At 46.6% G+C, this 14,423-nt stretch overlaps 1 protein-coding gene across 1 annotated transcript; it reads right to left on the reverse strand.

Annotated features, from left to right (window-relative positions):
• Positions 1-57: 57 nt before the first annotated feature.
• Positions 58-10,777, reverse strand: notchl (notch receptor, like). Its single transcript, XM_063199380.1, has 11 exons — positions 10,503-10,777; positions 9,217-9,367; positions 8,005-8,334; positions 7,146-7,360; positions 5,635-6,019; positions 4,086-4,255; positions 3,717-3,781; positions 3,174-3,303; positions 1,677-1,774; positions 1,085-1,431; positions 58-745 (listed from the first exon to the last, which is right to left on the reverse strand). The coding sequence occupies exons 1-11, from the start codon at positions 10,564-10,566 to the stop codon at positions 202-204; spliced, it is 2,499 nt and encodes an 832-aa protein (XP_063055450.1). The 5' UTR covers positions 10,567-10,777; the 3' UTR covers positions 58-201.
• Positions 10,778-14,423: the final 3,646 nt, after the last annotated feature.

A 14,423-nucleotide genomic window follows, 5' to 3' on the forward strand; every position in this document is an offset into this window, starting at 1 on the left:
AGTTACTCGAAATGGATGCATTTGTTTTAAAAAAGATTTTAACATGACACATTTATGAATAACATGTTTATTAACAGTTGAGTAATTGAAACAAAATGGAGAATACGTAAAATAATTCTTCACTGGAAATAAATTATACAGCTTAATTTGGGTCCATTTCAGCATGATAAAAAAAACATTCATTGTGACTGCATATATCACTTAAACGACTGACGGCTGAGAGGAAGCAGCATTTTCATAATTGGCCTTTTCATTCTTTTGGTTGTGGTTGGAGTTTTTGATGGTGACATCTTTTGGTAGATCTACTGGGGGTTTGGGAGGGATGTGGATGCTGGCTTTGCTATCTAATTGGACGGGTGCCTCTCTCGGGGGCGGGGAAATGGCTTTTTCCACTTGCTCAATGGCTGCCTTGTCTAGGGGCGGAGCGACGGACAGCATCATCTCTCCTGGGTTGCCGCTGGAACGCCGCTGAAAAGCGTGCTGCGTGCAGGAAAAGGAGCGCTGTCTGGGCGCGGGCTGTGGTGACAGGAAATGGGAGTGAGGTGTGACTGCCCTGGGCACCTGGCGGTCGCGGGCTGCTTCCCTCTCTTCCTCTTCGGCCTCTGAGGTCACTTCCTGCAGTGTGCTGATTGGCCTGGGTGGGCGGCCGAGGATGCGGGGTGTCACCAGCGCTGTGGCGGACTGTTGGAGTGTTGGACGCCAATTTTGAGGAGAGGGACACTGAACAGGGATCATACCCCAGTTACTGTGAAAGAGAAAGAACGTTATATTGTGCTCAAAGGCAACTGAAAGGTTCATATCAATATGAAAATAGCACTAACAATTGAAGTGTTGAAAAGTATTAAGCAGACTACAATACGCTCAGGTTTTATGAATAGAATATGTGAACTAGAAAAGCGCTCAGAGAGCGCACCTCCGCCCTCTGGTGGACACAAATGCACCAAATGCAACAAACCAATGAACAAACAAACATAACAAACTCAGACGATCACATAACCTCTACCAAAGTGACAGTGAATATTGTACCGTCTGTCATCATTGCAGTGATGCTGATACAGTGAATGCCCCCATTTTTTAAATGTACCTGGGCGGAGGCGTGGACAGCCCTCTTGGCGATATGGACCCAGAGAACGAGGCGCTCCTGCCAGGCAGGGAGGGCACCGCGGCGGCAGCCCAGGGGGAGTAGAGGAAGCCCCTGTCGTCCCACAGCACCTCGCAGTCGGGGGAGACGTGGGCCGGGCCCGGCCCGCCTCTGGGGCCCCTGTGAGCCAGTAGCAGCTCCAGCACCTGGGGGTGCATGGCCTCACGGGCCACGTCCAGGGGCCGCCAGCCGCGGTGGTCACACAGCTCCTGGTTGGCGCCGTTGAGGAGGAGGAGTCTGGCCGTGTCGTAGCAGCCGTGGAGCGCCGAGAGGAAGAGAGCCGTTTCACTCTGCCATGAGATGAGATGTGGGATGAGTTGGCGGGAGGGTATGTGTTGGGGAGGAAGGAAAAGTGAATAACGGGTGTTTATTCTTTTAATTATTCCTGTTACACACACATACACACACACACTGATTGCTGCTCATGAATCCACTGTTTCCCAACCAGGGGTATGTGTACCACTAGGGGTATGCAAGCACACCTCAGGGGATATGTGGAAAAACGTAATAATAACAAATGTACAGAGTAACGTACCTTGTTATCTTGAAGGTCCACGGCGGCCCCGTAGCGGATGAGGGTTCGAGCCAGGGCGAGGTGATTTACTGTGCATGCCCAGTGCAGGGCTGATCTCCCTGGCAGACAGACAGGCAGACAGAGCGAGCGGCGGGGTTAGGGTGGGGTGGAGGAAGGGAAGGGAAGGTCAGGTCAAGTAAAGCAGAATGAATGGATGGAGGTCCATTATGAGAGGGAGGGAGGAAGAGGCAACACCATTTAATCAAAGTGTGAGGGGGAGGGAGGGCAGCGAAATATATACAGAGTGAATAGCAAAGTGGGCCAGCACCATGTGAAAGAATGGAGACAATTTGAGTTTGTGGCAAGAGGGAGCATGAGGCGTGAGATGGGGTGAGGAAATGTACGTTGGGGTGCAGTCAGATGAGGATGTTTTTTTGAAACGAGACAGAGATGGAGGAAGAGAAAAGGAGAAGGAAAAGTTAAAAGTGGCATGTTCACATCTGTTGGGTGCTGGCTACAGCATGCTAAGTCTGCTCTTCGGTCTGCTCTGATTGCTCTGTGTCTGCCTCATCGGAGCTGGGGACTAAGGGGTCTGAGCAGCGTGGAGAGCAGAGCAGGACAGCAGAGCAGTGGACAGCAGTGGGGAGTTCAGTTCACACCAGTGATCAAAGATGGGGGGGGGGTGAAGAAATGATAGAAAGCAAAAAAGGAAGCATTGATGGGAAGGGAAAGGAATGAGAGGCAATAAAGAAATAAATGAAAGAAAGCAAAGGAAAGATATATGAGATGTGAAGAGAGAGAGAGAAAAAGAGAGGGAACCAGACAGGTAGAACAATATTATGCAGGTTCACTCCCCAACTGCACACAAATGATATCATGCCTTTTCCGCTAATGTTGCAGATAAACATGAGGGCACTCCCACTTGCTAAACAAATGATTACTTTCAGCCAAGTCGTAAAACGCTGTGTGCTGTGCACTGAAGGTGAAGAACTGGTTTTATGAGGAGTTGTAAACGCACTAACGGAAGGGGGTCGGGATAAGAACATTAATCTTTTGCATGTTATTGTTATGAAACAAATGATAGAGGCATTGGCGGTTCTAGAAGGAGGGCCAGGGTGGGCCAGTGCCCCTGCTGAACTGCTACTGCCCCCTGTTATGGCCCCATGTACTGAACAGCCAAAGATTTGTAATGGAAATAAATTAAAGTATAACAGAAATGTAATAAATGGGAAAAAATAAAATATATAAAATAATAGGACCATGTATAAAATAACTGATTTGACCAGTTTTTTCCTCTATATTTGCCTCCCTACAAACACATTGGCCCCCCCACCTTGGCGCCCCTAGTAATTTTGGTCTAGAGCCGCTACTGATTAAAGGCCTTTCTCACTGAATCTGTAAAAGTGTGAATTTTGTGTCTGGGCCACACTGCAGGATATCTCTCTCCCTAACCGCCTTGCATTTTCTGAATACAGGAAATACTGAAACATCCACACCCTAAGATGGAATGGTCAATACCGGTGTGGTCCGTGTTGTTGACAGGCACCCCTGCTCTGAGGAGTTCTAGGACGACCCTGTCCAGTCCGCTCCGTACGGCTCGGATCAGAACCACTGACCCGTCAGGACCACACCACTGAACTGGAGCAACCTGTTGACATAAATATACAATTGGTATTAATGGTATGCTTCATGTATCATGTTAGATTCGGTGCAGTTTACAGAGTAACCATTGCTAACATACTGGAACCAAGCAGTGATGTATTAGGGAAAATGGTACTTTTACATAATGTGTTTACATATTTTAATATTTTATTTTAATACATAGACTTAAACAAGCTAAAGGATTGTCTCTAAATCAGCATCACAAAGGTTGGAGCAGATTTGTACACTGAAAAAGACACTAAAGTCAAGCAGAAGGGGTTTACTGGTATTTGTGCTAATGATGTTGTTTTTTGAGAGCAGAGCCATCCAGAACAGAGCCTGCTTACTAAATGTACATCCACATTGAGTAATAATTAATTATTCAGAAATTGTATGTTCACCCGTTAATTATTGACTCACATTAGTTGGTGTCTGTGCTCTCTGGTGTGAAGGAGTTGCATTTCTGTCCCAGCCTCTTGGGGGAGCTATAAACAAGAGAAACCATTTCAGAGAGGCATTAAACACAATTAACACACAGTTATATTGGAACTTGTGGTATTATTATACCCCAAGACTTCACTGGTATGCTGTGGTTACTTTTAATAGTCTTTTTAAAATCTAAATTAAAATGAACATTTGAATCTAGGGATTTAGTATTAGAGTTTAAAATATATAAACGTTTGATAATCGACTCAATTGACATGATTGTGTTGTACTGCTAGCAAGTAAAAGAGACAATTTGAGACAATAAGAAAGCAAGTTTTTGTTGAACTGAAGTTGATATCCTACTCTGCAGCGGTGACTGTGCGTGGCTAGGGGCCTGAAGCAGCCTGAAGTTTTTCTGCTCAGGCGTCCGGTGGTCGTGGATGGACGTGTCCCGCCGCGAGTACCTGACATCCTCCATGGAGCTCTGGGTCATATCCGTGTCACTTCCGATGTCCAGATCCTTCCTCAGAGGTCTGAGAGAAAAACAGGGCAAAGGGTCAATTCAGATGCTCTTGACACACTCGAGAGGCCTCCCCACATAACTTGATAGCCTATCCAGTGCAGTCTGTCTGCCTTAAAGAAAGGGAAGCCGACAGTGGGGGACAAAGGGGTCAGTTGTCCCAGGCCCAGGGAGAGAAGGCCTAAAATCTGGTCCTCATTACATTGTATGTATTGGATCGGGTGCCCTTTCAAATTACTTTGTCCCGTGCCCGGAAAAAGCTGTCAGCGGCCCTGCATATAGACAAAGTGCAGCAGCTATGAAAGCAATGAACCTAAGAAAAAAGTCTTGCTCATTCAGTACAAATTGTTATACGTACTGTATGTACAAAATGTAATAATGAGGATGGGCTTTCTAACTTGGAAGAAGCAAAATATGTAGGTCACAGCAATAATGAAGTGTGTTATTCACAACTCCAATTTCCAGTCTAAACAAAAAAGGAAGTTTGACCAAAATAATGTTGTTAGTGGTTTCCAGCATTGTAGATCAGTCTTGTCTGCCATGTTTGTTGTGGCACTGTAACTTCCTGTGTGGCAGAATAACAAGAGGGCCACGGTATTGACCCTCCCAACAGGATATTGTCTTCCAGCATTTCACAGGAGGACCAATCAGAAAACGAATGTTCAGAAAGAATGTTCATGAGGGATGACGACGTGCCGTGTACGTCTTTGTGTGCTACATTTGAATTGTCACAAACACTTGCACTGTTCGCTGATTGGTCCTGCAAGATGCTGCTATGCACAACAACTTCGGGAAGAGAATCTTACTGTCACGCCAAGTCAGTGATGAATCCTTGCCAGACACTCTGAAAAAACTCAGGACTGAAGCCTAAGCAGCCTATCCAAACCAGCCTAGTAAAATAAGACCAAAACCTACTGGCAGAATATGTTTTTTTTACTGGGTGGGTTGGTCTACTTTTGCACCATAGGGGATAATTGTAGCTGGGCAATGAATCTGGCCAGGCCCTGCCCTCTAATTACAACACTGAGCGAGTTTAGCGAGCCATGAGATGGGCTTAGCACTGTGACTTTGTCTGTGGTGCAAGCCTAGACTATACATTCCATGTAACAGCCTGGTTTGCCATGCTGTATATTATAGTCACAAGTCCTATTTGGAACCTGTGATGGAGTGACAATCACTACCATTTTGGGTGCAGTCTGACAGTAACACAAATGAGCCAGGCTCTTTGGTGTAGAGAACAGAGCCCGAGTTTGCCACCCCAAAAAGGTTGGCAGTGGGGAAACTCTACTCCCCTTTGCTACAGATTCCCTTGGTTAATACATTTATTACGTCATGTGTTCTTATTAAATAACATTTGCTAAATGTAATGCTAATAGAAAACGGCGCACTGACCCTAAGCGAATGGCGTCCTCTCCGAGCGGCTCTCGCCTCTTCTTCCCTGTCTCCTTCCCTTTCTTCTTCTTGTTCTTCAGGAGGCCGTTCTTCTCGTGCCCACGCCGCCCTTTACCACCCCCTCCACGCCCCCCACCACCGCCTCTCTCCTCACCAACGCCGTCCGCATCCACCCAGGCCTTGCTGCCGTTGTTGTTATCGGTGCCGTTGGAGCGATGGCGCATTCGCTCCCTCTCTTCCTCCTCTCCTCCTCCTCCTCCTCCTTCTCTTCTTCTTCTCCTCCTTCTCCTGCGCATCCACACTACCACCAGTACCACCGCCACCACTGTCACCAGTCCCAGGCCCACGGCTACCCCGATCACCGGCCACAGCCACACTGGGGACGCTGGGTGGAGGAGGAGAGAGACGTGTGTGTTAGATACAAGCACATAACTACAAAGAGACATGATAAAATGCCCACAATGCTGATGTCACCAAGTGTTTAGACTTTAATGGCACAATGATTTGGACAATTAGTCCTGCAGCACAGTGCAATGTCACATGTGTTTGGTCTAGCACCTGCCCAACTTAATAAGTTTTATATGTGGCGTGCACTCTGTCTTTTTAGACACAGTACTCATCCTGGACAAACAGTACCAACCTTCAATAATCTCTTACTTACATTACAACTTTGTGGTTTGGAATAGATTTTGAATAAAGATACGGCGAAGCACAGTATCAATTGGTGGGAGGGAAATGTGTTTTGGGGGTTACAGTGTGCTGGTGAACTGAATGATTGTAATGTTGGGTGATTGCTTGGTGGAGGGGGGAGGGGGTTACAGGATGCCAGCTACCCTGAAATTGATGTCAACCACATTTTATTGAATATTTCTGGAGTTAAACACTGATGTAGACTTTAGATTAATATGTTATCTTGCTTTTAGTCAAAGCCCACCATTGAGCCAATCACTGAGGCAAGCAGAAACTTGACAGAGTGTTAACACAAATGCAGCCAAATGCTGACAAGTGTTGACCAAATACAGCCAACAGAGGATGTTGTTGTATGAAGCTCGAAACAAAAAGCCCTTTCAATACAGAAAACAGAGGTAGGCAAAACAGGCATTGTGCATGTTCAAATGTGGGGACCAAGGCCGTTAGTTGTAGCCTATATATAATCTAAAAATACCCATTGTACAGAGAAGGCTACAGTGCACAACAAAAGTACCAGTGTTAATACGTAAAACTATTAAAGAGTTGAAATCAACTCTGTTTCAGATTGGTCCCACTCAAAATAGTGCTAATTTCACATTTTTTCAAAAATTTAATTCTACTCAACATTGTTAGCCTAGAAATCTAGACACCCCTAGAGGCCGCAAATTGAATTTGCTCCCGCTTTCAGCTGTATGGGTTTAGCTCGCTAGGCTACAACATTGTAGTAATTTGACTCTGCACAGTCTGTCTGGATTTATAGTATACTCTGAAATACTACTCTTTTACTGTGTGGGTGTAATACAAATGAGAGAACAACATACTGTCTGGCTTTATCCTCTCGCTGCGGTCCCCTAGCTCCTCCATAACTCCCAGTACTTGGATGACCGCCCCCACCTCGGGGAGCCAGGAGCTGGGACTGCGGCCCACTGCCATGCGGGCCTGGAGGAAGCGGCCGGCCGCCTGGGCGAAGGGGAAGCAGGTGGGCTCTGGCTGCTGCAGGCAGGGTCTGTTGTCCACTTGCAGGAACAACAGGGAGCTGGAGGAGAGGAGAGGAGAGGAGAGGAGAGGAGAGGAGAGGAGAGGAGAGGAGAGGAGAGGAGAGGAGAGAAGATGATGAGAGGAGAGCAGAGGAGAGGAGAGGAGAGGAGAGGAGAGGAGAGGAGAGGAGAGCGAAGATGATGAGAGGAGAGGAGAGGAGAGGAGAGCAGAGGAGAGGAGAGGAGAGGAGAGGAGAGGAGAGGAGAGGAGAGGAGAGAAGAGAGGAGAGGAGAGGAAAGGAGAGAAGAGAGGACAGGACATGAGAGGAGAGGAGAGGAGAGGGAGGGTATGAGGGAGAAGGTTTTAAAGGACACATGGACAAAATCTGTACAGTATAGGGTTCGCATGTAGCCACTAGACCACACCAGACTACTCCACCACATCACCAAGCTGGACAGAGCCTGTGTCACTGCTACTGGACCATGTCTGATTAAATGCTGGGCAAAATCATGCTGGAAATCTAAATATGAACCCTTGTGTATAAGTGTGACGGAGGTGTTCCCGCATGGTTTGTCCCGGTCTGATAGCCCAACGCTACCGCACTGTATTGAGGCTTCGGGAGGGAGGTTTACCAACGTTCCACGCCACACTCTGCTAGTTGGCCTCTGTTACACAAGACCATGCTAGTGTAGTGTCTCTCACCCCTCGCTGGTGGCAGGTGCGGTGGGCTTCAGCAGGTCTGTGAGCTGCTGGGTCTGCATCTTGAGGAGGTCACTAGAAGGGTGCAGTGGTGCCCGGTCCCTTAACTTCACCGTGGTCCTCAGCAGGACGCTCAGGGACCACAGCAGAGAGTTGTTCTGGAAGGTTCCTCCCCGCGCATAGGGGATCCTGGCGTGCACGATCAGGGTGCCCTTGGCCCACACGGGATCGGCGTGGCAGTCGCTGCCGTCCCAGCCGCAGGGGGCGTTGTTGCAGCCGTGGTCACAGAAAGAGTCGTCGTAGTGGTTCCTGCAGTAATGGACATGGCCTGCTCTGAAAAAATAAGAGGGAGGTGTGAAAAAAGTTGCATCAAGCGTCATAGAGAGATATGAAATAAGATACAGGATACTGTTGATATTACATTATACTGTAAATCGTATTATACCTGTCTAGTATGTAAATGTAAATAAATCCAGACGTTGCAGATATTTATTGAAACAATGCAACGCTAAATGTGCTGAGTAATCAACGTTAAAGGCAGTCCAAAAACACAATAGTGTGTGACCTTTCCTTCTGGTGTCAACCTTTTTTTGCCACACTGTTACATGTATATTATATAGGTATTAGACCAGTCTAATATTTGTGTAATTATTTCTTGTCTGCTTCTAAGTCAGGGTATTTACTGATTACAGTAAAACATGTATAAATAGATCATACACAGTAAAAAAAACAGTGTTAATTTAACACTTAGAGAATATAACAGGATCAAATACACATTGGACCAGTGGTTCCCAACCTATGGGTCGGGACCCACCTTATGGGTCGCCAAAGATCCACAGGGGGTCGCGGAGCCCTCTTGATTTCAAGGGGTTTCATTTTAAATATATATAGCCCATGTTGAATAAAAGACAAAGCATTTAACTAATAAATGCATAGAAGCAACACATTGTAAGTGCTACATTAAACATTTATTCTATATTTGACCAAAGACGAATTTAGGAATAATATAACTAAAAGTAGTTTTCGCAGGAAGCAGAGGGCCTTCTCATGCGGGCGCTCGCGTGGTTGGGTCACCAAAGCTTACAATAGTAAAAACATGGGTCCCTTAAGAAAGAGGTTGGGAACCACTGCCTTGGAAGATGATAAATCCATTCTCTAAGTGTTGATTTACCACTGCAATATTAACTCTAAGGACAGGACAGGATATTTCCCTACTTGCAGTGGCCTTTGTCTTCCTCTTTGATGCAGTCAAAGCCGTCCCTGAGGCAGTCAGGCTCAGCACATTCCCTATTGCACGTCCCATCCGCAAACTTGCTCTCACAGGACTTACTCTTACACTGGGCCCAGGGGTCACCTGGGGAGGAGCCTGAGAGAGAGAGAGAGAGAGAGAGAGAGAGAGAGAGAGAGAGAGAGAGAGAGAGAGAGAGAGAGAGAGAGAGAGAGAGAGAGAGAGAGAGAGAGAGAGGGAGGGAGGGAGAGAGAGAGAATTTCCTTTTGTGCAAATGTAGGTTGATTTACCTCTTCCTCTGACAGAGTTTGCCTCAAGCACAGTGTTGTTTATCGTTGCCCAACTTGTCACTGGTTTACCTTAAACCAACTAAATAGAGCTAGACATAATGTTATAAAATGTCACGTTTTCACAGAGTCCACGTACACAGAGGGTGCAAAATGGATGAAAAATTACAGTTTGACAAACATGGCTGACAGTATCTCTCAACACTGCTCCATTTATGAATAGCCCTCCCTGGACAAAGGAAATCCAACGGTCCATTAGAGGGAGAGAGGCAAAAAGGCAGTGCGCATAGCAGGCCATGAAAAGGTGTGCCCTTGGCATGAACCAGGCAGGAAACAGGAAATCGGGGGCCTGACATAAACAGGAAGCTTCCAGGAGAGGCGAATAGAAACAGGAAATGGAGTGGAATGGGAGGGGATAAAGGTGGACGGTGGTAACCGTGGTGACTGGGGAACGTAGAGGCACAATGGACTTGGCAGGTGTGTGCTAGACAATGAGGACACAGTTAGAGGTGGAGATGAAACAATGGAACAAACTAGCCCCCATGGTGCAATGAACACATGATCCTAAAAAATACTACCCAGCAGTCAGAAGACACAGACAGAGACTTGATTTTTCATACATTGTTCGAAACACAATATATGTTAACCTACATAAAAGCATTCCATGTGCTTATTTTTTGGGAAGCAACTAAGCATGTCACAATTTGGTGCCATATAGATGGTCTTTCAAATTCATAGTTTGTCCCATAAAACATTAACAATAAATATCTCCTGAAAACAACAACAACAACAACAACAATAATAACAACAACAAAAATGTGATGACCCAAAATCACTAAAACAACCACAATCAAGAATACTATATAAAAATGGAATCATTAATAAAGAACCAACATCTCCAGTGTTTGTCTGTACCTCAAAAGCTACCGTATGACTTGGTCTCGCTCGGTTCAAGCAGGATCAGAGGAAACAGGCGTCTGACTCACCTCGTCCCAGAGTGGTCCACCAGCACAGCAGTAAGGCCACTGTCCCCGTCCCTGGCAGCTGCATAGTGCCACCAAGGCAGCCCCGACGTGTCCCCAATGCGGCCCACCCGCCACCACCAGCAGCCCCAAAACAGGCTCTGTCTCAGGAGAAAGCGGGTCCTTTCTACGAATGGTTATAGATGTTTTATCCTCTCCTGTGATGTAGAGATGTAGAGCCGTCTCTGCTATGGCCGGTTGACTCTCGCTCCGGGTCAGTGTGGAGGTAGGTCGGAGGCAGAGAGGAACCGTGTGAACGTTGGGAATAACGACCAGTAAACCCCCCCACCTTCCCCTCTCCTCTCCTCTCCTCTCCTCCTCCTCTCCTCTCTTCTCCTCACCACCAGCAGAAGCAGCCTCTGCAATTGTGCCTCACTCATTCTTTTTCAGAAGCACTGCGGATATGTGGACAACTGGAAAACTTCCTGCCACTGTGTTAAAGAGAATAGCAGTGTGTGTGTGTGTGTGTGTGTGTGTGTGTGTGTGTGTGTGTGTGTGTGTTAGTGCGTGCGTACGCACGCATATGTGTGTGTGTGTGCGTGCGTGCGCGCGCATATGTGTTTGTGTGTGTGCATGTTAATGGGTGAGAGGGGGATATTGGACACATTTGAAACACAGGCCGCTGTTTACAGCAGAGCAGAAGTGGGTCACAAGCAGGAAACTTGACATTTGACAAAAATATACATCAGCCGAGCAATAATAACCAACTGTTTCACCCTAAAAGCCATGCCTGCGTGAACACCCCTCACCCCTCCCAATCAATGTATTTTTTTCCCATCAGAACAATACATCTGCACAGTAAAAAAATGCAGTGTTAATTGAACACTTACATAGTCATTTTTAACACCAATCTAGATTGTATTTGCTCCTGGAGTACTCTCTGAGTGTTGAGATAACACTGCATTTCTTACAGTGTGGGTTTCAACTGTAAAGGTGATGACAACACAATATTCCTGAGTTAACATTATAGTGCTGAATAAGAACAATGCTGAATAAATAATGAAATGCTCATGCTCTCAGCTGAGCACATGCTCGGTGGGCTGCTCTTGAACCAGTGACATTTGTACCTGCACTGACACTGGCATAAATGCATTTGTAAGTGGATTATATTTAGTCATTGGTGGTAGGCCTACAGTATATTCAATCACCCAAATATGTATCCTAAAGCTTCTCTTTGTACTAAATCACCTAAGGTATAAAATACCAACAGTAAACTCGAGATGTGGACCTGCTGGGCCCTCCTTACCATTATTATAATATGCAAAGATTGACTTTGTGAAGTCGCCACATGATGTCGCACTGCAAGAATAAGCCCATACGACTTCATTGCGAGCGTCGACGTTGCGCAACGGACGTCAGCGAGAACTTGTTGTCACGATGTGGGTGTTATTAAATACAGCGCATTTAAAGTCGGCCACAAATATGAACAAGACGATGAGCTCGCACCGGTTTGCTCTACTAACACACCACGTGTGAGGAGTGGGGGGACAGGCAGTGAGGAGGAGCTGAAGTGGGGACCTGCGCAAACTTGTGTAGAGGTGTGAGACCACAGACCTGTATTAACCTAGACTGGCAATGGGCGGTTCTAGCCAGTGGCAGCTTTTCTGATTGACTGGGCGCAGCCATCTTTGCCTTTTTCGCGCCCTGTGGGCTCCCCCCACAGACGTAGCCACGCCTAGTGGAGACTACCGCAGCTGTGAGCCATAGGAATGCATACGATTTCAAACGGCGATTACAACGTTATCAAAGTGGGTTTCAATCATTTTTTGTAAGATTTTGACAAGTCGTAACGTCTAAATTCTCACTCCACTAATGAAATAACCCTCACTACCTCCAAAGGTTTTATTAGAGAGCCTGAAGTTGAGCGGTCTTGCCAGATCGGGCGGTTTCCCGCCCAATTGGGGCCGTTGAGGAAGGCGGTCTGTGGGTAAAAATGGGCGAAAATAATCAGTATCATCTGGCAACCCTGAAGCCGACTGTTTTCGTTGCCGCTTGCAGGTTTGTGGATATTTGTGACACTGAATCGGCCATGCTTACGTGTGTAAAGCTTATTTTATGTACTTAACTCAGATGTAATGACAACTGTGGTAGGCCTATGTATATTTCTTAAATAAGCCGTACGTTTTCAGTGAAGCTACCGGTAACTGTGCTATTATTAATACACCCCCCCCCCCCAAAGGACGCTGAAGGTAACCTAGCAACAACACGGCACAGCACATTGCAGCTGTGAAAATAACGAGCCACTTGAGAGCGAGACTTTTCTAGAACATTAATTTATACTAGAGCTATTGTTCTAAAGAAGTTACACATGGCCTGGTCCAACTCAGAGCCGTATATAGAGATATATACGGCTCTGGTCCAACTTAACTAGTGAACCAGTGTTGCAAAAAAAATATATAAAAAAAAAAAAACCATCGGTGCATGACGTCATTACGTAATTACGGGAGTCTCCACCAAGATGGCGGACTACGATTCTGAGGCTCTGAGAAATCCGAAAATTTCGAGGGGCATTGCCAGTCTAGGTTAATACAGGTCTGTGTGTGAGACAAGACCCATATACACACGTGAGTGAGTTGTTGACCAACCAGTTCATGGGCGCGTGACCTCGGAGGCAGTCCGCCGACGAGCGCCGACGAGCGTTGAAGGGGATAAGCAACTGCAGAGGTTGCAAGATCTGACTGCAGCCGCATTCATCCCGCGATAGTTTTACACCATGTGACATGTCACCTCGTCAACGCAACGTCGACGAAATTTCGAAGTTTGACAGGAAATCTAACCGTCATGCAGCATTTTCCACCCAGGGTGCATTGCTGTCTAAATGCGCATACATGCGTTGACACATCTCGATCGCACCTATTAAGCGCATACGACTTCATTGCGAGCGTCGATGTTGCGCAACGGACGTCAGCGAGAACTTGTTGTCACGATGTGGGTGTTATTAAATACAGCGCATTTAAAGTCGGCCACAAATATGAACGAGACGATGAGCTCGCACCGGTTTGCTCTACTAACACACCACGTGTGATGAGTGGGGGGACAGGCAGTGAGGAGGAGCTGAAGTGGGGACCTGCGCAAACTTGTGTAGAGGTGTGAGACAAGACCCATATACACACGTGAGTGAGTTGTTGACCAACCAGTTCATGGACGCGTGACCTCGGAGGCAGTCCGCAGACGAGCGCCGACGAGCGTTGAAGGGGATAAGCAACTGCAGAGGTTGCAAGATCTGACTGCAGCCACATTCATCCCGCGATAGTTTTACACCATGTGACATGTCACCTCGTCAACGCAACGTCGACGAAATTTCGAAGTTTGACAGGAAATCTAACCGTCATGCAGCATTTTCCATCCAGGGTGCATTGCTGTCTAAATGCGCATGCATGCGTTAACACATCTCGATCGCACCTATTATCATAGCAAGTATTGCATTGCATTTCATTGGTTTAGAGGTAACACGTGGGCTAGACTCCACACTTTTTCAGGGACAACTACATTGTATCCACACGCTAGTATTTAAAGTAAGTAACAGAATACACAATGTTTACACTATTTCCATAGATTCACGATGTTGTTGTGGTGAGCATCCCAATATGCGACCTTGCCTCCTCCACTTGTGCTTGTCTCCTCGTCCCGCCTCCTGGCCCCTCCTCCGTGGAGAAAACGATAAAGTTTCCCAGCTGTCAGCCTCGCCACAACAACTTTTGAGGGACTGTTTTTCATTCACCATCCCAATTGCAAATGAGAAAAAGATTTTACAATTGAGCTTTTGCAAGATATTGAAATATAATGCTGTTGTCAGTGATGTCATCATGACGAGAAGCAAGTGGAGGAGGCAAGTGGAGGAGGCAAGGTCGCATATTAAAACGCACTCGTGGTGAGCAATGTATT

Source organism: Engraulis encrasicolus, chromosome 5, assembly GCF_034702125.1.
Source record: "Engraulis encrasicolus isolate BLACKSEA-1 chromosome 5, IST_EnEncr_1.0, whole genome shotgun sequence".
Classification (NCBI taxonomy): domain Eukaryota; kingdom Metazoa; phylum Chordata; class Actinopteri; order Clupeiformes; family Engraulidae; genus Engraulis; species Engraulis encrasicolus.